The sequence below is a fragment of the Molossus molossus genome, unplaced genomic scaffold, assembly GCF_014108415.1.
Source record: "Molossus molossus isolate mMolMol1 unplaced genomic scaffold, mMolMol1.p scaffold_m16_p_18, whole genome shotgun sequence".
Taxonomy (NCBI): domain Eukaryota; kingdom Metazoa; phylum Chordata; class Mammalia; order Chiroptera; family Molossidae; genus Molossus; species Molossus molossus.
Genome location: NW_023425353.1, coordinates 14,857,986 through 14,881,188, shown reverse-complemented (window position 1 = coordinate 14,881,188; position 23,203 = coordinate 14,857,986). Strand labels below are relative to the sequence as shown.

General features: G+C 36.5%; 1 protein-coding gene across 2 annotated transcripts in view; it reads right to left on the bottom strand.

Annotated features, from left to right (window-relative positions):
• Nucleotides 1–23,203, bottom strand: part of CFAP20DC (CFAP20 domain containing) — a 258,264-nt gene that overhangs the window by 169,943 nt on the left and 65,118 nt on the right. For both annotated transcript variants that reach the window (XM_036267094.1, XM_036267095.1), the window contains exon 5: nucleotides 5,065–5,179. In XM_036267094.1, the coding sequence (XP_036122987.1) occupies nucleotides 5,065–5,179 (115 nt within the window). The remainder of the gene's footprint in view (nucleotides 1–5,064; nucleotides 5,180–23,203) is intronic.

The following is a 23,203-nucleotide window of genomic DNA, read 5'->3' as shown; positions in this document are numbered from 1 at the left end:
GGTGATACAAAATGAAACAAAACCCCTTCTCTCATTTTTACTTTTTTTGTGACAGCTGTTGTGGTTTTAAATGGTCCTGTAGGTCTCCAGTTCTATCTTTCCCACCCATCTTCCAAAGTGATTTTTGAATCTAAAATGCTAATCTGACCATGTCAAACCCTGCTGCTGTAAACACCTCACTGACTCCCTATCATCTATAAGATAAAAGTCCAGGCTTCCTGGCTAAAAATATAAGGCCTACCAGGAAGTTTCCCTTGCTTTCTTCTATAACCTTACACCTACTTATGATTCTGATCTGTCCTCAGCAGCACTGAGTTACTGAACTTGCCTGCACATCTCATACAACTACTCTTTGTGTTTTTTTAAATTTTTCTTTATTGATTTTAGAGAGAAAGGAAGGGAGAGGGAGAGAGAGATAGAAACATTGATGACAGAACATCAATTGGCCGTCTCCTGCATGCCCCCCACTGGGGATTTGGCCCACAACCTGGGCATGTGCCCTGACTGGGAATCGTACTGGCGACCTCTTGGTGCGTGGGTCGATGCTCAACCATTGAGCCATACCAGCCGGGCTCATGCAGCTATTCTTTTCAAAAATTTATTTTTCAATCACAGTTGACATACAATATCAGTTTCAGATGTGCAACATTATGATTATATATTTATATACCTTGTGGAGTGAATGCCCCAATAAACAAAACAGAAACTCAGGTACTGAGAACAAATTGATGGTGGCTAGATGGGAGGGGAGATGGGGAGTGATGGGTGGAAAAGATAGAAGGGATTAAGAAGTACAAATTACCAGTTATAAAAATATTCATAAGAAGGCTAAGTAAAGCATAGGGGATATAGTCAATAATAATGTCAAACCATGCAGTTGCTCTTAATGCTGCTCTTTCTTTTCTAGGAACCCTCCCCTCACTTCAACTGGTTAACTCTTATCCTTCAAGGCCCAGCTCAGGCATCCCCTTCTTCAGCGGGCCTCCCCTGACCACTCCCCTGTGCTTCAGAGTTCACTGTAGGCCCTGCTGTCGCACCATGTGCCACATGACATGGAAGAGGTCTGCTTACGTAGTCCCAGCGTATCTGCTTACATGCTTCTGATGTTGCTTAACAACCATTCCACTACCGGTACAGCCCAAGTCCTCATCAACCCTAACTCAGATTACTGCAAATGTTCTCCTCATCTCTACTTTCTACCCCCTTCAAACCACTCCAAACTACCAGATTAATTTTCCCAAAGCACAGAGCTGACTGTGTGTTCCTTCCCAAACCAAAGGTTTTAATGGCTTCCTATTCTCTACTACAGTGGCTCTCATAGAGTGGAACATGCACCAGTTTTAAAATGATTTGTGGTACATGGGAGTGGCATTTAATGACTCTGGATTATAGAGTAATAATCTCCTTTTATCAGTTTTCTTTCAAACCTAGCTATGCCCAAGAGAAAGCTTGAACATAAATCTAACTCTAAATAAACTATTTTTAACAGAGCATGCATCAGGACTGAGCCTTAAACAAGAAACAGTACTTAGTTAGTACTAAATAGCTGAATAATAGTCCAAAAAAAAAAATAGTTTTGTCAAAGGAAGTACTTCCCCAGGCACTACGCATCAGGGGAGCATTTCGTATGTAAGCACACAGTCCAGAGAGACCTCTAGGCTGAGCTGGTCAGAATGCCCTTTGCAGTTGCTCCCCTCCCGAGGCTGCTCCTGTGTGCTTTTGCTCCCTGAGGCCTCATTCCTGTGGTACAAAGGCTGCTCCTGTGCATCCTGAGGCCTCCTGGGACAGGAAGTGGAGAGTAGAAGGGTTCCCATCACTAACAGGGTTGTCACTTCATACTGGTGTGCTGTCTTAAAAACCAATGGGTGAGAGTGAGGCTGTGTGGATAGGGACGGCAGGCACTTGGGTCTACCACCCATGCAACCAAACTGGGGCATCTATTCTGCACTTTCAGGAGACTCCCATCACAGGGCTATAAGGTGAGAGAGAGGGTGGGAGCAGAGGGGAATGTTGTAGGGTAGAGAATGAATTTGGATCTTGCTTTCCCACTCACTAGCTCAACAACCTTAATCAAGTTGCTTAAATCTCTCTGAGCCTCAGATTTTTGAGGAAAATGGCAGTCATATAATAACCACCTGGGGCCAATCTGAGGATTAAATGAGTTACTATAGGTAAAAAGACATTGTTTTGCTTGACCAGTGTGACTCAGTGGTTGAGCGTTGACCCATGCACCAAGAGGTCACTGGTTCGATTCCCGGTCAAGACACATGCCCAGGTTGTGGGCCAAATCCCCAGTGGGGGGCATGTAGGAAGTGGCCAGTCAATGTCCTCTCTCATCGATGTTTCTATTTCTTTCTCCCTCTTCCTTCCTTTCTCTCTAAAATCAATTAAAAAAAATTTTTTTTCAAAGATATTGTTTTGTTTTCAGTATGTTTATTTTTATGGTTAAATTTTATTTTTAGAAATTTATGTTGGATTTCCATTGTAAAACATATAAAGTTTTCCTTTTTAGTTTTTTTTCCAGTTTTACTGAGAAATAACTGACATATATCACTGTATAAGTTTAAGGTGTACTACATAATGGTTTGGCTTACATATATTTTGAAATGACTACTGTAGTAAATTTAGTTAGCATCCATCATCTCATATAGATAAATGAAAAGAAAAAGCAAAAAAAAGAAAAAAATTTTCCTTGTGATGAGAACTCTTAGGATTTACTCTCTTAACAACTTTTCCTATATATCATATAGCAGTGTTAACTATAGTCATCAAGCTGTACATTACATCCATAGTACTTTTTATCTTGTAACTAGAAAATCTGTAGCTTTTGCCTACCTTTCTCCAATTCCTCCTTGCTCCATCCCCTGCCTCTGGTAAGCACAAATTTGTTCTCTTTTTTAAAAATAAAATTTATTGTTGTTATTGTTATTTTAGATTCCACATAGAAGTCAGATCATATAGTATTGGTCTTTCTCTGTCTGACATATTTCACTTAGCATACTGTTCTCAAGGTCCATCCATATTTTTGCAAATAGCAGGATTTCCTCATTTTCTAATGAAATAATATTCCACTGCATATGTAACACACAACATCTCTAACCATTCATCTGTTAACACTTAGGTCATTTCCATGTCTTGGCTATTGTAAATAATGCTGCTATGAACATGGGAATGCAAATATCTTTTGAGTTAGTGTTTTCATTTCCTTTGGTTATATTCCCCTCAGCTTTTGTTTATTTAGAAAAGTCTTTATCCCTCCTTCATTTCTGAAGGACAGCTTTGCTGGCTGAAGCACTCTTGGTTGACAGTTTTTTTTTCAACATTTTGAATGCCATCACATTCTCTTCGGGCATGAAAAATGTCTGCTGAGAAATCTTTTGAGTCTTATGGGGGTTCCCTGGCATGTAACTTCTCTTTTTTCTCTTGCTGTTTTCTTTATTAATTTGAAAGAAAGAGAGAGAGAGAGAGAGAGAGAGAGAGAGCGCATCAATTGTGGCCTCCTGCATGCCTCCCACTGGGGATTTGGCCTGCAACCTGGGCATGTGCCCTGACCTTTTGGTGCATGGGTTAACACTCAACCACTGAGTCACACTGGCTGGGCTCTCTTGCTGTTTTTAAAAATCTTTCTTTGACCTCTGACAATTTAATTATGATGTGTCTTTGTGTAGCCCTATTCAGGTTCAACCTATTTGAGATCCTTTGAACCTCTTGGAACTAGATGTCTATTTCTCATCCCAAATTTGAAAAGTTTTCAGGCATTATTGCTTTAAATACATTTTCTGTCCTTTTCTTCTGAAATTCCCATAAAGCAAATATTGTTTCCTTTCATTATGTCCCATAATTCCTATAAACGTTCTTGACTCTTTTTCATTCTTTCTTTTTTCCTCAGATTGAATCATTTCAATTGTCCTGTCTTCCAGGTCACTGATTTTTTTCTTCTGCATGGTTCAATCTGCTTTTGAAGCTCTCTACTGAATGCTTCAGTGCAGTTATTGTATTTTTCAGCTCTATGATTTCTGTTTGGTATTTGAGGTTTTTATTTCTTTGATGAACTACTGATTTTGTTCATGCATTGTTTTCTTAATTTTATTTAGTTTTCAGTCTGTGTATTCTTGAAGTTCACTAAATGTCTTTAAGCAAAATATTCTGAATTCTTTGTCTGACAGGTCATAGATCTCTATTAGGATCACTTATTAGAGCTTCACTAGTTTCCTTTGTTGGTGTCACATTTACTTGATTTTTCATGAGCCTAGATTCCTTACATTTGTATTTATGCATTTGGGTAAGTGGTTAAAGTTTTCTTTCAAAATAAATTTATTTACCCCCTCCCAAAGTGAGTTGATTTAAAGGAAAATATTAAATACATCTTAGAACAGGTAGTACACAAGCATGGTAGTCATGAGAGATATATTAAAATGACTGAAGTTTGAGAAAGACTAGTCAGTCATATCAGGCCTAAGCATCTTGGCCTGCAACCTATTGCTTATTGACACTTACATTATATGCTGCTTTAGGTCTCAGAGGTTACACAACAGGCATAATATCTCCCAACTTATACCAGGTTGTTATATTGTAAGACTGATTTTCCTTAAAATGATTTTTTAAAAATCTGGCAACAATGATCAATCATTCTCTGTTCTCTAAATATGGACCATTTCCCAGCCTCCATGCAGTTCCTTCTGCTTGTAATCTTGGCTTCCCATCTCTACCTGTTGAAATCTTACAGTCCTTCAAAGTCCATACTAAATGCAAATCTCCTTTATGCAGCCTTTCCTCATCCTGAAGTCAGATGGATTTCTTTTCCTTTCACAGTACCAACAGCACCTTCACTCTCTACTTTGTTTCCCATTACAGTTTTGGTGGTATTTCTGATATTCAAATAATTATATTCTTCTACCTGGTAGATTTTAAGCATTATCATATGAGGGAAAAAAAACACCATAAATTTTATTCATCTTTATACCACCACAGTACTTAAAAGAATGCCTTATACACAGACTAGGCACATAATTAATATATGCTGAATTGAATTTCATATTTTAGCAACATTCATGTGACACTTACAATCTTGCGCTTGATCATGAAGAGTGGAATTTTTGCATGAAGAGGGGTTGAGGACAATTCTTTATGGACCGTTGATAAGTACAATCTTCTTTTGATATTCCCTAAATCAGTAATTCTAAAAAAAAGAAAGATAAAAGAAGAGAGAAAGATTTCCATCAATATAATAACCATGTCTTTGGACAATCATCAAAATGATATAATTTATCAATATAGGCCCTTTCCAAAAGGGAGATCAAACACAAAATTTAAGAATTGCCTTTTTTCTTTCAAGAAATAATAAAATTTCTTCCTTAAATTCAAAGTACTCAGAAGCTTGAATGTATAAATTCACTTAATATGCTAATTTATTTCAGTACTTTATACTAGATTTCCAGTCTTCCAGCCTATGAAAAAAATTCAATTTGTATGAACTGAGAAACTGCTAGCCTTTAATAACCATGCTTGTTCCAGCCCCTTAAGCTTGTGTTATCTTGGGACATACTGTCACCTACTAAATAAGAAAACATTATGGGTTTCTTTCCCTCAAAATTCACCTGTCCTTTTATATAGGCTGTTAGTCTGCTTAGAGACAGACACAAAACACCAACTGTCGGTTTCATTTTCTAAGTACATATCTTCAAACCAGAATTATAATACACAAGTTTATTGCTCACTATTCAGGTCAACCTGCAGTGATACCAAGGACACTGAATTTGAACATCTTTAATAGATTTAGAGCACAGCCATGATCACAAAGATTAGGTTTGCTTCAAATTGATAGAGGCTCATTTTTATGTTCTGCTTCCTTTAGGTCTCAGAGGTAATATAGCAGGCTTAAAACCTCCAAACCTGTCTCAGGCTGCTATATTGTAGAACTGATACTTCTTGAAAGACTATCTTTTTATTGGAGAATAGTGATTTCCCCCCCTATTTTTAGCAACCTTGTCTACATGAACCAACTGCTAATTTTCTACAACTAGCAATCCCCCAAGGAAAAAATATTTCATTCAAATATTTATAGTGTAGTTATTTTTTTAGTCAACACAGCCTTCTTGTTCCCTTTTTATTGAGTTTATTGGGGTGACACTGATTAACAAAATTATACAAGTTTCAGGTGAACAATTCTTCAACACATCATCTATACAATGTATTATGTGCTCACCACCTCAAGACAAGTCTTCTTCCATCCCCACTTATCCCTCCTATACCCTCTGCTTCCCCCCAGCAATCAACACACTATTGCCCATGCCCATGAGTTTATTTTTTGCTCAATCCCGCCACTTCCCCAATCCCCTTCTCCTTGCTCTCCAACTATGAGTTCCTCTATTTTGCTGATTAGTTCATTTTGTTCATTAGATTCCACATATGAGTGACATCACATGGTACTTGTCCTTCTCTGACTAGCTTATTTCACTTAGCATAATGCTCTCCAGGTTCATCCTTGCTGTCCAAAAGGGTAAGATTTCCCTCTTTTTTATAGTCAAGTAGTATTCCATTGTGTAAATGTGCCATAGCTTTTTTATCCACTCATCTACTGATGGGAACTTGGGCTGCTTCCAAATCTTGGCTATTGTAAAAAAATGAATAAGTGTTTTGGGTTTCCTCAAATAAATTCCTAGGAGTGGAATCACTGGGTCATAAGGCAGTTCATTTTAAATTTCTTAAACAAATTTTTAAAACATATTTTTATTAATTTTCATAGAGAGAAGAATGGAGAGAGAGATAGAAACATCAATGTGAGAGAGAAACATTGATTGGCTGCCTCTTGCATGCCCCCTACTGGGGATCAAGCCCTCAATCTGGGCATGTGCTCTGACTGGGCATCGAATTGGGACCTCTCAGTCCATGGGATGATGTTCAATCCACTGAGCCACACTGGTTGGCCATTTTTAACTTTTTGAGGTATCTCCATTCTGCTTTTCACAGTGGTTGCACCGATCTACATTCACACCAACAGTGCACAAGGGTTCCTTTTTCTCCACATGCTCACCAACATTTGCTTGTTGATTTATTGATGATAGCCATCCTGACAGGTGTGAGGTGATATCTCATTGTGGTTTTAATTAGCATTTCTCTGATGATTAGTAATGTTGAGCATCTTTTCATATGTCTATTGGCCATCTGTATGTCCTCTTTGGAGAAGTGTCTATTCAGGTCCTTTGCCCATGTTTTAATTGAATTGTTTTTTTAGTGTTGAGTTGTATAAGTTCTTTATAAATTTTGGACACTAACCCATTATCAGATGTATCAGTGAATATAGTCTCTCATTCAGTAGGTTGTCTTTCATTTTGTAGATGGTTTCCTTTGCTGTGCAAAACCTTTTCAGTTTGATGTAGTCCCATCTGTTTATTTTTTGTTTCCCTTGCCTGAGATATATCAGAAAAAATACTGCTATAAGAAATGTCCAAGCCCTGGCAGGTTTGGTTCAGTGGTTAGAGCGTTGGCCCACAGACCAAAGTATCCTGGATTCGATTCTAGCCAAGGGCACATACCTCGGTTGGGGTCGTGCAGAAGGCAACCAAATCAATGTGTTTCTCTCACATCATGTTTCTCTCTCTCTCTCTCTCTCTTCCTCTTTCCCTCCCTCCTGGTCTACCTGAAGATAGAAAAAATATCCTCAGGTGAGGATTAAATAATAATAATAATAATAATAATAATAATAATGCAATGTCCGAGATTTTATTGTCTATGTTTTCTTCTAGGATTTTTATGGTTTGGAGTTGAACAGTTAAGTCTTTAGTGCATTTTAGTGCATTCTTGTGTATGGTTTAAGAAGGTGGTCTAGTTTCACTTTTTGGGGACACAAATCTGTCCAATTTTCCCAACTCCGTTTATTGAATAAACTATCTTTACCCCATTGTATGTTTTTTCCTCCTTATCAAATCTTAATTAACAATAAAGATGTATGTTTATTAATGAACAGGCTCTCTATTCTGTTCATTAATCTATATGTCTGTTTTTATGCCAGTACCATGCTGTTTTGATTACTGTGGCCTTGTTATAGTTTGATATCAGGTAGTGTGATTCCTCCAAGTTCTTCTTTCTCAAGATTGCTTTTGCTATTCGGGGTCTTTTGTGGTTCCATATAAATTTTTGGGAATATTTGTTCTAGTTCTGTGAAATACGCTATTGATAGTTTGATTGGAATTGTACTGAATCTATTAATAGCTTCAGGTAGTATGGACATTTTAATGATGGTAATTATTCCTATCCATGAAGATGATATATTCTTCTGCTTATCTGTATGTTCTTCAATTTCTTTCTTCAGTGTCTTATAATTTTCTGAATACAGGTATTTTACATTCTTGGTTCAATTTATTCCTAGGTATTTTATTCTTTTTGAAGCAATTGTGAATGGGATTGTTTTCTCAGTTTCCCTTTCTGATAGTTCACTATTGGTATATAAAAAAGCAACTTACTTTTGGGTATTCATTTTGTATCCTGCTACTTTACTGAATTCATTTATCAGTTCTGGTAGCATTCTGGTAGAATCTTTAAGGTTCTCTATATACAGTATACATTATGTCATCTGCAAATAATGAGTTTTACTTTTTTGTTTCCAATTTGGATGCCTTTTCCTTTTTCTTCTTGTCTGATTGCTGTGGCTAGGACTTCCAGAACTATGTAGACATCCCTGTCTTGTTCTTAGTCTTAAGGGAAATGCTTGTAGTTTTTGCCCTTTGAGTATGATGTTGACTCTGGGTTTGTCATATTTGGCCTTCATTATGATGAGTTATGTTCCTTCTATTCCCATTTTGCTGAGAGTTTTTACCATAAATGGGTGCTGGACTTTATTTTTTTTTGCATCTATGGATAAGATGTGATTTTTATCATTCTTTTTCTTATGTGGTGTATCACATTTATTTATTTTTGGATACTGTACCAAACTTGCACCCTGAAATAAATCTCACTTGATCATGATGTATCATTTTTTTTTTTAATGTATTGCTGGATCTGGTTTGCTAATATTTTGTTGAGAAGTTTAGCGTCTATGTTTATCAGAGATACTGGCCTATAGCAGAACCTTTTCTGTAGCTCTTGCTTGCTTCCCCTGCCCCTTTTCTAATCACACTATTTCCTTCCTCTATAATACTCTACATATTTTTCTGTAGAAAACTATAATTGAACAACGTTAAGAATAAGTACAGTAAAAATTAGATGAGATAACTTCAGAATATGCCCATAAAGCTAAAAATTCTATCCTACCTGTACTATATGATGTCATAAATCATTTTAAAAAGAAATAAATTCTTTCAGTCCATACAGGTAAGGTTTAAAATGCAAAAGTGTTAACAATACTGTAGTTTTACACTTAGTCATGTAAATAAATGTAGTATAATATTTTCCTCAAGGCAGTGCGCTCAAAGGGAGATAAGCACATGGGGAAGAGGAGAGGTACACAGCCATCCACTGAAAAACAGGAGGAAAATACCCGAACGATCTTTCAATCCACCCTGTTAAAATGTTATTTCTGTGTACATTTTATTATGTAGTAGTACAGCAATACATTTATATATATTTGAAATAAATAAGTGTACCTATATGGTTAGTGTGCTCAAACATTTTACCAATAGAAAACAGGATCAAATATATTTGGAAAGCATTGCCAGAATTCCATAAACAAAACGTTTGGTTGCATCAACCAAAAACTCATGTGAGGCACAGTTTTATTAAAGATTGTTTTACTTGTAGGAACAAGACTATATAATTTTTATTTGAATTAGGTAAGGATCAAACTCCAAACAGAGAAACATCTGACTATACTATCATTTTCTCTATATGGAACAATAAGAAAATTTGTTCATTCATTCTTTCATCCATTCACATGCTCAACAAATACTCACTGAAACCAGGCAATATCCTGGGAATACATTAGGGAATAGAACAGTAAAAAAAAAAAGGCAAAGTCCCTACCCTCTTGGAACTTCTATTCTAGTGGAGAAGACAGGTGTAAAGTATAAAGAGACAAAATAAATGCAAGTATTGGAAATGCAATAAATAAAACAAATAAGAGACTGAGCTAGAAAAGATCAAGAAATGGCCTACTTTACACAGGAAAGCCATCAGGGGTAGCACCTAGAAGGTAAGGAGGGACATGAAGTAGAAAGGGCAGGCAGGAGCTGAATCATGCAGGTTCTTTTTTTTTTTTATCCTCACCCGAGGACATTTTTCCATTTTTTTTGTTCAGATAGAGTGGGAGGGAGGGAGAGAGAGAGAGAAACATCAATGTGAAGAAACACATCGAGTGGCTGCCACCCGCACGACCAACCAGGGCCAGGGACAAACTGCAACTGAGGTACGTGCCCTTAGTGGGAACCGAACCCGGGTCTCTCTGTACCGCAGGTCTATGCTCCAACCGCTGAGCCAAACCGGCCAGGGCATCATGCAGGTTCTTTATGCCAAGGTAAGGGGTTTATAATTTTATTGTTCACAATAGGAAAACTATTAGAGAGTCAACATTCTACCCTATACGATGAATAAATATCATAAAAATAGTTATTTTCTCTTTTAGTTATTGGGGTAAAATTTATATAACAAAAATGCACAGATTTCAGTGTATAATCTCATGCGTTTTGATAAATGTATATACACACAGAATCACTGCTTCAATCAAAATATAGAACATTTACATCACCCTAGAAAGTTTCCTCCTGGCCCCTTCTAGTCAAGCCTCACTCCTGGTTTCTATCATCATGGGTAAGTTTTATCTGTTCTTGAACTTATAAATGGAATGGTACAGAACGGCAGTTCTCAACCTGTGGGTCACGATCCCTTTGGAGGTTGAAGGACCCTTTCACAGGGGTCGCCCAAGACATAACAGCAGCAAAATTACAGTTATGAAGTAGCAATGAAAATAATTTTATGGTAGGGGGTCACAACATGAGGAACTGTATTAAAGGGTCGCAGTATTAGGAAGGTTGAGAACCACTGGTATAGAATATATTATTTTGTGACTGGCTTCTTTCACTTATAACATTATGTTTTTGAGTTCATCCATATTGTAGCATGTACCAATAGTTCTTTTTTAAAATTGCTAAATCATGTATGGCTATATAACAATTCATTGATCTATTTTCCTAATAATGGACATTTGTTTCCAGTACTGGTTTCCTATGAAAATCTGTAGGAACATGCTTGTAGAGTCTTCTTATATATGTTTACTTTCATTTTTTTTGATAATTAGGAATGGGCTTACTGGGTCATTGGGGAAGATGCATGTATAACTTTATATACAGTTCTCCAAAGTGACTGCAGTGGTTACACATCCTCACCAACTTTTGTTACTATCAGACTCCAGTGTTAGCCAATTCTAATAGGTATGAAATAAATATCATTGTGATTTTATTTGCATTTCTCTTATGCACAATGACACTAAACACTTTTACATGTATTTACTGTATATATTGTGAAGTTTGTTAAGTCTTTTTTCCCATTTTTATTGAGTTGTTTTCTTATTATAATTGTAAGAGTTCTTTATATATTTTGAATACATGTTCTTTGACATATATATGTATTGTAAATATTTTCTTGCCTATTATATTAATGGTATCTTTTTAAACCTTTTATTTGGAAATGCTTTCTAATTTAGGGGAAAGTATCAAGAATAGTACAGAGAAACTCATATATACTTTATCTAGATTAGCTTATTGCTCAACTGTGAATTTTGATTAGCAGATTAATTGATTTATTTTCCTATTGATGGATGGACATTTGTTCAGTTTATCATTATTTATACTTGTGCTTCCTATGTCCAAAAAATCCTTGCCTAGCCAAAAGTTGCAAAAAATACTTTCATACGTTCCTTTCTAGATCTTTATAGTTTTGGTTTTTACACTTAGTCTATGATCCATCTCTAATTAATTTCTGTGTATTGTGTGAAGTAGCTGTGGGTGTGGGTCTATTTCTTCTGTACGTTTTTCTAGTCATCTCTGCACCATTTGTTAGAGACTCTCCTTTCCTCACTGAAATGCACTGGTACTTTGTTGAAAATCAATTGGCTATACATACACATGTGTGGATCTATTTCTGGACTGTATTGATCCATTTGTTTTATTTGTCCATTCTTATACCAATGCCACTTTGCTTTGATTACTGCAGATTTATAGTAAGTCTTAAATTAAAACTAGTTAAAAAAAAGTATTCAGCTTAGTTTTGTTCAAGGGTTGTTTGGTCCTTGTTTTTCCATATAGATTATAGGATCCACTTATCATTTTCTATAAAAAAAAAAAAAGTTCTTGAGAGTTTAACTTGGATTGTGCTGAATCTATAGGTCAATTTGGGAAGAACAACATTGAGTTTCTCAATCAACTTACATGATATATTTCTCCATTTATTTAGTCCTTGTTTAATTTATTTCACGATGTTTTACAGTTTTCAATTTAGGAGTTTTGCATATCTTTTGTTAAATTTATTCCTAAGTATTTTATTTTCTGACATGATGAAAAAGAATTTGAAAATACCAATTACCAGCCAAATGTTACTAGTATATAGAAATACCATTGATTTTTGTATATAGACCTTGTTTCATGTGACCTTGCTTAATTCACTCTTAAGTACTAGTTGTTGTTTTGGAGGTTCCTAAAGATTTTCTAAATAAAGAACCATGTCTTCAGTGAATAAAGACTTTTACTTCTGCTTTTTTTAATCTTTATACCTTTTCTTTCTTTTCCCTCCATTACTGCACCAGCTAGGACCTCCAGCATATACAAAATAGAAGTGGTGAGAGTACAAAACCTTGCCTTGTTCCTGATAATAGGGGGAAAGTATTCAGTACGTTTCTGTTAAATATGATGTTAGATGAAAGTTTCCTTTATCGGGCTGCAGATGTTCTCTTCTATCTCTAAATTTTTGTGAGTTTTTTTTAAATCAGGAAAGGGTGTGATATTTTGTCAAATGATTTTTCTGCCCTAATTGAGATAATCCTATTGTTTTCTCCTTTATTCTGTCCATATGATTTATTTTCATATGTAAAACCAGCCTGTATTCGACATAATTTCAATTGTGCTAGCACTTTGTTGAGGATTTTTACACCTATGTTCATGGGGGGGGGGGGGCATTGGTCTTTAATTTTCTTGTACTATCTATGTCAGACGAGACCGAGGGTGGCTGGAGGCCAGATCCAGGGCAAGGGGACCCCTGAGTGGGAGTCTGCAGCCCCTGCTCTAGTCACTTGTTACCTGGGAGAAGCACCATCCCACAGCTTCACACAGTGGGAGTGGGCCAGTTCCAGGAATCCAGACCTGAACCCATGGGGACCTGAGCATCTTTCATACAGTGGGTTCACAGGACTTGGGCCTGTAGGGTGTTTGCGTTGGGTGCAGTCACCTCATCTGGGCTGGGGTGGGGCTTGGCCACAGTCACCTGCCCTTAGAGCCTGCATGTGCCCAGAGGAGGGCCTGGGGAAAGGTGACACACACCACTGATCATGGACTTTACAGCATATGTTACCACTTGGAGTTTAGAAAAACAAGTTTTTCACCCCCTTTCCCCCAACCAAAAAGCTAGTCCCATGCAGTGATCTGGAAAGTGTTTTACTCCTACTCTGTTGTCTGAAAATGTATTTACAATGGTACTGGTTATTCTTTAACTGTTAATAAAATTCATTCAAGACTGAAGTTTTCTTTGTAGGAAGATTTTGGTTACACATTCATTTCTTTAATAGGTTATAAGGTTATTCAAATTTCTAATTTTTCTTTTCCAGTTTTTGTAAATTGTGGGTTTCATTTAAAGTTGCTGAGTTTAGTCCTAGCCAGTTTGGCTCAGTGGTTAGTGCACTGGCCTGTGGACCAGAGTCATGGGTTGGATTCCCAGTCAAGGGCATATACATGCCTCAGTTGTGGGTTCAATACCCGGCCCCAGTTGGGGTCGTGTGGGAGGCTAATCGATGTGTTTGTTTCACATCAATGTTTCTCTCTCACTTTCCCTCCCTACTCCCACTCTATCTAAAAAACTTGATGGTAAAGTATCCTTGTGTGAGGATTAAAAAATAAATTAAAATAAAATAAAGCTGTTGAGTATATTGCTATAAAGTTATCCATATTTTCCTCTTCATTGTCTCTTTATCATCAATAGGATCTGTAGGGATATCCTCTCTCTCATTCCTGACATTGGTAATTTGTAACTTCTCTTTTTATTAATCAATCCTGCTATGGTTTATCAAGTTTATCTTTTTAAAGAAACAACTTTTGGCTTTGTAAAATTTCTCTATTCTTTTTCATAAAGATTTAAAAAAATTAATTAGAGAGAGAGAGAAACATGGATGTATCAGTGTAAGAGAGAAGCATGATTGCTTGCCTCTTGCACATTCCCTGACTGGGAATCAAACCCAACCTGGGACACGCCCTGCCTGGGAATGGAACCCAGCAGCTTTTTTTTTTTTGGTGTTCGGGATGACACTCCAGCCAACTGAGCCAACCAGCCAGGGCACATTTTCAATTTTATCGATTTTATTTTTATTATTTCTTTCCTTCTATTTACTTTGGGTTTAATTTGTTCCCCTCCCTCCCCATCCAACTTCTTAGAATGAAAAGTTAGATGATAAATTTTAAATTTTTCTCTTAAAACTATAAGCTTTGCTCTAAACATTATGTTACCTGCATCCCACAAATTCTAATACGTTGTATTTTAATTTTTATTCAGTTTGAAATATTTTCTAATTTCCCATATGATTTCTTCTTTGAATCTGGGATACTTAGAAGTGTGCTGTTTAATTTCCAAACAGTACAGTCTTTTCTATATATTACAGTGCTACTGATTTTTAATTTAATTCCACTGTGGTCAGAGAATATACTTTGCAAAATTTCCTCTTCAGAAAACAATGCAATAAGACACTGAATGATTCAGCATATGCCTGGTGAGTGGTTTATATGCACTTAAATTTCTTTGATGCTAACATTGTAAAACTTTAAAATATTAAATTTTATTTTTCCTTAAATCTACACAATACTGATTATCATCTATTGATATTTGACACATTCCATCATATTTCTGGGCAATTTAGTACCTATATCATAATTTCCTCTTATGTCATCATCCTGGGTGATTTTAAATATCCACTCAGAGAATAAAATTTAATCTAAACCTAAATCTCTTCTATTATGACAACCAATACTTCTATTCCATTTTAGCAATGTATATGAATAGTCCTACTTTGTAGCCCATTGTTACTAGTAATTGTTCTACTTCATGGTCTCCTATTTAAATTCTCCTCCTGATTCATCAATTCATTCAACTAATATTCAGTCAATGCCTTAGTAGCAAAATACAAGGTATTAGAGATATGGACGTAGCTAAGACATAGAAATAATAATCCATTATGATTTCCAGTAGAGAAGAAAATAACCATTCTTTACCTGTTTTTAGCATATGTTATAAACATTATCTTATTAAGTCTCAGAACAATCCTTCCCTGCAGGAAGTATGTTCATTCTCTATTCTGCAATGGAGAAACTGCACTTATGGGGTATGTTTCCCTTGAAAATGTCACATAAACTATAAATGTAACAGCTCCCTTTGGGTGAGTCATACTCTCTCTTAGGTACTGATTGCTCTCTTAGGTATGGGCATACCTTGGAGATATTGCAGGTTTGGTTCTAGACCACCACCATAATAAAGTACATGTGATAAAGCAAGTCACACAAATGTTTTGGTTTCCAATTGCATATAGAAGGTATATTTACATTATACTGTAGTCTACTAAGTGCAATAGCATTATGTCTAAAAAATGTTCATATCCTAATTAAAACATACTTTATTGCTAAAAAAAATGCCAACCATCATCTAAGTCTTCAGTGAGTCGTAATCTTTTTGCTGGTGTGGGGTTTTGCTTTCAATTTGTAAAAAAAAAAGCAGTATCTGTGAAGCCCAATAAACTGAAACCCAATAAAACGAGGTATGCCTGTATTGTTTAGATAAGTCGTCTGTTAAATCTGGGCCAAAGCGCATTTAGAAAGAACTGGAGAGCTGCATTGGTAGTGCCAGCTCTCGTTCTGCTTTTCGTGTGCTTTAATACTGGCTAAGATCTCTGATTCTTAGGAGTTTGTTTGACAATCCAACCCTTTGAGCTATCTCATGTACCTGGTTGTGTTGTGCAGCTTCTTTAAGAAGCAAATCCTCAAAAGCAGAGTCTGAGGAAAGGACATAAGTGCAAAGAGCTTATTGGAGAAGGGATTCCAGGATGTAAGTAGGGAGAATGAGAAAACAAAAGAGGAAAAGCTAAGGACACACTGTCAATGACACTGCTATAGGACTCCATTCTATAAGGACGTCTAGAGACATGTACAGACATCTCTCAGAGTTGTCCACCTGAAGAGTGGGAGGAGGGAGCATATATACCCACTGATTCCCAATGTCCAATGGTTAAGGGTTGCCTCTCGGGGCCTTATCGTCCCAGTATTTCTAGGCTATGCTTGTCTGTGGGTGGAGTAGGGTCCCACAGCATCAAAGGCTCTGAGTGGCACTTGATATGGGACACTATCCAAGCAAGCTTATACCAAACTGTCCACTGCATCTACAACTGTTATCAGAGGAGGACCCAGAGGATGTGACATGGACCCTGGAATGAGCTGCCACAATGATAATACCATTGTGCTTGCTGCTATTTAAACATATTCCATCCTTTTGTATTTTGTGCCTTTGCTTATGCATTTCCCTTGGAAACCCCCTTCTCTCATTAAGCCTACTGAAATTATATTCATCCATCACAGTTTTGAGTTGAAATGCTACCTCCTCCTTGAAAACTACACAGATTTAGAAACTGAACATAATCACAACTTTTTTGACTTATCACAGCATGTTTTTTGACCTCTAATACTGATTTTTTTTTTTTCATTTTCCCTTGGTGTTCTAGATCAGTAACTATAGTATACTTTATGGATCATAATCTGATGCAAATAAGCAAATATTTTCCTTTGTTTTCATGGGTGAATAACATGCAGTCCCAAATAGTTCAGTTTTACTACTTGCTAGTAACATTCTAATTGAGATTAAAAGGGTTACTAGAATTTGATATTTCGAAGTCCATTTTAGAGTTTAAAAGTTTCTCATTCTAAATTTCATAAAACAGTCTGACTTCCCTGAAAGGCTTAGCAATTTGTAAAGTTCCCAGTTTTCTCATGTCTAGGTACAAGAGAGGTGACACTGGTTGTAGTTTTCAAGTACTGCTATTGTGTGTGTGATAGATTGTTATTATGACGTTATCAACAAGTGTAGAAATATGCCATAATGGTTAAGAGCAATATTTGAAACCAGATTTTTCTGGGTTCACATTCTGGCTTCACCATTGTTTAGTAGTGTGGCACTGGGCAAGTCACTTAATCTTTTGTGTCTTAGTTTCTTCAGTAAAATGTGTAAAATAATAGTACTCTAGGATTGTTGTGAGTGCTACATAGTGTATGTATAAAAAAGTGCTTAGAGAGTACCTGGCTCACAGAAAGTTCTACCTAACTGCTCCCCATCATCAACTTAAGTCACTGTGGATTGTTTGGCGAACTGTGTGTTTCTGGCCTTTAATTTTCTAATAACTAAAATTTGAGTGGCTCATAAATGACTACATAATCCTATATCAATGTCCCAACCTCCATGCTGGAGAGAGGGAATGGGTGGGGTTGTAGGCGTGATAGCTTTCATCCTGCTGCAGGGAGTCTTGGTAAACATGTATGGGTATCATCATAGGCTGCTGTCTACAATCTGTCTCTTCCAGTCTATGAGCTTCCTGAGGGCTGAGACCACATTCTGATTACCACAGTATTCTCACACAGTTAGAACTTTGTAGTTAATTGGAAATATTTGCTGAACTGCTTTGTTGAAGCCCTACTGGCATGATATATTTGATCATCTATATATTGAGCACCTAATAGGCACCTAACATGAAAGGAGATACTGGGATATCACAGTGAATAAAGCAAGTCCCTGCCTTTGTGAAGCATGTGTGTTAATGAAGGAAAACAATAATATACAAGTAAGTACACATATAATATGTCAGCCCTCAACAACGTCTATGAATAAAAAATAAAGTAGAGCAAGGCGATAGAGAGAGATGGGGTGGGAAGTGTTATTTTAGGAAACGTAGTTAGAAAAGGCCTCCTAGAGAAGGTGCCATTTGAGCAAAGAGTTGAGTAAAGCAAAAGGTTGGAACCATGCAGATATCTGCAGAAAGAGGATTCCAGACAGAATACTCCTGAGGATTGTGTGAAAATTCAAAAGAAAGATGTGTTCCTCTCTATGGTGGATCTTTTAATATAATTCAACAAATATTAAGAGAGGTGGACCCCCTGAGCTGTGAGGTTCACAGTGAGCGCATGGCGTGTCTTTGCCCTCATAGAGGCCAGGCTTTGGTGTGCGCAAAATAGTTCAGTTAAATCTAACCGTTACGGCTCTGGATGAATTTCTAAATGCATCCAACTTAGGACAGAGGTATCAGGAGTAAGCCACACATATGGAGATGAGGATTTATTCTACTGTTTTTGCAAAAAATAAAATGCAAACCTTCCCTACCTCATAAATAAGAAGAGTTAGTTTTGGAGGGAAAACAAAATCATGTGCTAAGCTTAAATGGTTCTGAAAGCAAGCTGAATTGCTACTTTAAAAAAAAATTAAAATTAGTCATTCATAAGAGAGAATATGAATGCATGTGTGACTACTTAAAAGCTTCATTACGCTTATGTGCTTTTTTGGGGACAATTTAGTTTCTGCAAGAAAGGCTGCTTGTAAAACAGCTCTTCACTTGTATTATAGGCTTGATTTTCACCATCTAAAATCTCCTGTGACCTAACAAAGCAGAAAAAGACAAGCAACACTGGAATCGCTTCTCCTGCACTTAAAGATACTTAAAAAAAAAACCATATATGAGTTCATACATTTTTATATCTGTAAGTGAGCATTTATGGCTAAAGGTCAGCAATGTGATAGAAAAAGTAATAAGACCATAGTGAGAAAAAATGGGGTAGTCAACAGGAAAATCAACCTCATTTATTATAATATTCTAGTGATCAGCAGGTGTATAACTCTCACAGCTATGGTCATTAACGACATTCATTCCAAACTTAACATCTATATTTGCAAACCATTTGAAAGTAAAATTACTTTTCAATTCAATTTTATGCCTTCATCTTTGATTGACAATTTTTTTTTCACAATGCAACCTCCGTGAGTATTTGAGTAAATGGTAACAACCACCCAGGAGTATAGATAAACTCATCTGTTCAGATTACCTATTTACTTTTCTTCTGTATGTACAGTAATTTACAACCATTTGTGAATGTTTATTTCAGGTTAGAATAAACTTGCAAAACTGATGTCAGACTTCTGATGATTTTATTCTTTTACTAGAATCATTTGTTCCTAAAGCCAAAATGGTATTTATTTTTCTTATTACGACCTAAAAAAAGACAACCAAATCTGAATGCACATCTTCAGTGATGCTACTGTCAGTATAATTACAATGAATAGTGAGTTTACAAAATAGTATATTTAAATATATGCAAAGATGTTTTGGTATATAGCTAATATGACTGTGTATTAGAATTTAAAATCATACACATAAAAAGAGGTTCCATGTATAAGTCTCCCTTCCACATCCATTCCTATGCCCTACAATCACCAAAGAACACTTTATTCCTTTAGCTTTTCCTGAATCCCTTTGGCTGAAGTTTAAATTCATTTAGCGTTCTCTTAGCCTTAATGAAGAATTGTAGTGATTCTGGACCTAATATACTTATTAAAACAAAATGTACTCCTTTTAAAAATATTTAACATTCAGTACAACACATATTTCACATATGCTTTTAAATCAATAACTGGTGCTCTTGGAATCATCCCTGAATATTATCTGATCCTCTTTCTAAAAATAGCTTCACTGAGGTATAATTTACATGCCATTATAATGTACCATTTAAGGAGTTATGAAAAAATCACCAAAATTCAGCTGGTGAACATTCCAAAAGATCCCTTATGCCTGTTTGCAGTCAATCCTGCTCTCACCCCAACCCCAGGCTATCGCTAACCTGCTTTCGGTCTCTAAACATTTGCCTTTATTGGAGATTTCATATAAATGGAATAAAAAATATAAAATATTTTGCATCTGACTTCTTTCACTTAGCATAATATTTTGGGGATTCATCCATATTGGAGCATGTATCATTAGTTTTTAGTACAGAACAGTATTCCAATGTATGGATATGCCACATTTTGCTTATCCATTTCACCAGTTGAACTGATGGAGCTGTAGAATGTCTCCAGGTTTGGCCAGTCTAAATAATGGTACTAAGAACACTCTGTTCGGGTCTGTGTGTGGGCATAGTGTTTTCAAGTTTCTTAGGTACATATCTCAGGAAGATAGCCACTGTGGTGGGTATAAGGTAGTATCTCATTGTGGCTGTCAATCTGCAAATGACAAATTATGCTGAGATTATCATTAAGCCATTTGTCCATCTTCTTTTATGATATGCTTATTCAAATCTTTTACCAGGTTTTGAATTGTGTGATACGTTTTCCTATTAATGAACAGGAAGAATTATTTGTATATTCTGGACACAAGAGCTTTGTCATATGTATGATTTGCAAATATTTTCACCAGTCTATGGCTTGTCTTCATTAACTTAATGGTGTCTTTTGAAATGCAAGACCTTTTCATTTTATTAAGTCAAATTTACCTTTTTTTAATTGATTGTGTTTTGGTGTCATATCTACAAATGCTTTGCCTAACCCACCAGGACCATAAAGATTTCCTTCTAGAAGTCTTATACTTTTAACTCTTACTTTTAGGTCTATATTCAATTTTGAGCTAATTTTTGTATATGGTGTGAGGTAAGGTACAAATTATTACTTTTTTACAAAAAACAACTTACATGTGGATATCCAAATGTCCCAGACTGTTTCTTGAAAAAACTATTCTTTTACCCATTAAATTGCCTTAGCACTTTTGTAAAATATCAACAAATCATAAATGTCAGGTTTTGTTTCTCAATTCTGCATGCTGCCCCATTGATCTATCTTTCTTATGCCAGTATCATGTATAGTAAATTGTGAAATCAGTAAGTATAAGTCCTCTAACTTTACTTTTCTTTTACAAAACTATTTTACTGTACCTTTGAATTTTCATATAAACTTTAAAATTAGTTAATCAATTTCTACAAAAACAAACAAACAAACAAAAAACAGCCACCCACTGGTGAGTTTTTAGATCTGGAGAGAAATGTCAACTTAACAATACTGACTCTTCCAATAGAATGGCTCTCCATTTATTTAGATCTTTAATTAATCTCAGCAGTGCTTTTTAATTTTCAGTATACAAATCCTGCACTAACCTGGTTAGTTATTCCTAAGCATTTTATTCTTTTTGATGGTATTATGACCAGAAGTGTTTTCTTAATTTCATTTTCAGATTCCTCTTTGTAGTACATAGAGAAGTAACTGATGTTTGTTTACTGATTTTCATGTTCTTCCACCTTACGGAACTTATTCATCACTTTCTACAGACATTTATGTTCTTTGTGAATAAAGACAGTTTTGCTTTTTCCTTTCCAATATGGATGCCTATAATATTTATTTCTTCTTCCTGCCTTATTGCATTGCCTAGAATCTTCAATACAATGAAAATAGAAATGGTGAGAAAAGACAGTGTTGTCTTGTTTCTGATCCTGGGGGAAAGCATTCAGGCTTTCCTGGTCTTCTACTATTAAGTACAATAGGCTGTTTTTATGCCTTTTATCATGTGAGAAAATTTCCTTCTTCTCCTAGGCTGTGAAATATTTTTGTTGTTGTTGTTTTAAAATATTTTTTTTATTGATTTTTTAGAGCGGGAAGAAGGGAGAGACAGAAACATCAATATGAGAGAGAAACACTGATTGGCTGCCTTCTGCACGCTCCCTACTGGGAATCAAGCCTGCAACCAGGGCATGTGCCCTGACCTGGTATTGAACTGGGACTTCTCAGTCCATGGGGCGACGCTCAATCCACTGAGCAACACCAGCAGGGATGTTTTTAAAAAAATTATTAACTCAATATAGATCAAAGATTTAAATGTAAGAGCTGAAATTAAAAATCTCTTTAAAAAAACAGAAGAAAATATTCATGCCCTTGGGTTAGGTAATGGTTTCTAAGCAACAAAAAAATAATCTGGACTTCATAAAAATCTCAAATCTTTGTTCATCAAATGATACTCTCAAGAAAGTAATGAGTGGGAAAAACTTTTTACAAATTATATATCTGATAATGGTCTAAGTGTTCAAAATGTATAAAGAACTCATACAGTAAAAATAAATCATCCAATTAAAAATGGGCAAAGAATTTTTCTCCAAAGAAAATATATAAATGGACAATAAGCAAATGAAAAGATGCTCAACATTATTAGCCAATAGGGAAATGCACATCAAAACCATAAGATACCATATCATACCCACTAGCTCTAGAATGGATATAATAAAAAAAAAGGCTGCTCTGGCCGGTTTGGCTCAGTGGCTAGGACATCGGCCCACAGACCAAAGAGTTGCAGGTTCAATTCCATCAAGGGCACCTACCTTGGATGCGGTTCCTCCCTGGCCATGGTCACAGTGTTGCAGAAGGCAACCAGTCTATGTGTTTCTCTCACATCAATGTTTCTTTCTCTCTCTCTCTCTCTCTCTCTCTCTCTCTCTTTTCTCCCTTCCTCGCTCCCTCCCTCCCTTCCTACTTCCCTCCTACTTTATCTGAAGATGAATGGAAAAAAAATATCCTCGAGTGAGGATTAAAAACAAAAACAAAAACAGGATTGTTTTTGAAGATGGCAGCGGGCAGGACCGGAGGGAGGGTGAGTGTGTGAGAGAGTGAGTGAGTGTGTGAGAGAGTGTGAGTGGACGTGAAGGTGGATGACTAAACCCGAGCAGTGCAGAGCCTGGAGCAGAAGGTCCCTGTGCTGTGGATGGAGCAGTCGGCTACCACGGTGAGCGGCCCTTCAGGGTGCTTCTGCCTGCACCGCGGGGAGGTCCCACCACTTTGGAAGATCCCGGGTCTTCCCTGGGAGGAGGCAGTGGGAGCTGCTAGGGCCCAGCAACCTGAGCCCACCAGAGCACCTGGCACTATCGGACCAGTGGACACTCTGTGTCAACACAGACCAGTGCACAGTAGTGGAGTTGCCAAAATGCCGGTCATGGAAGCCGCAGATAGCCCGGAGCCCAGCACCGTC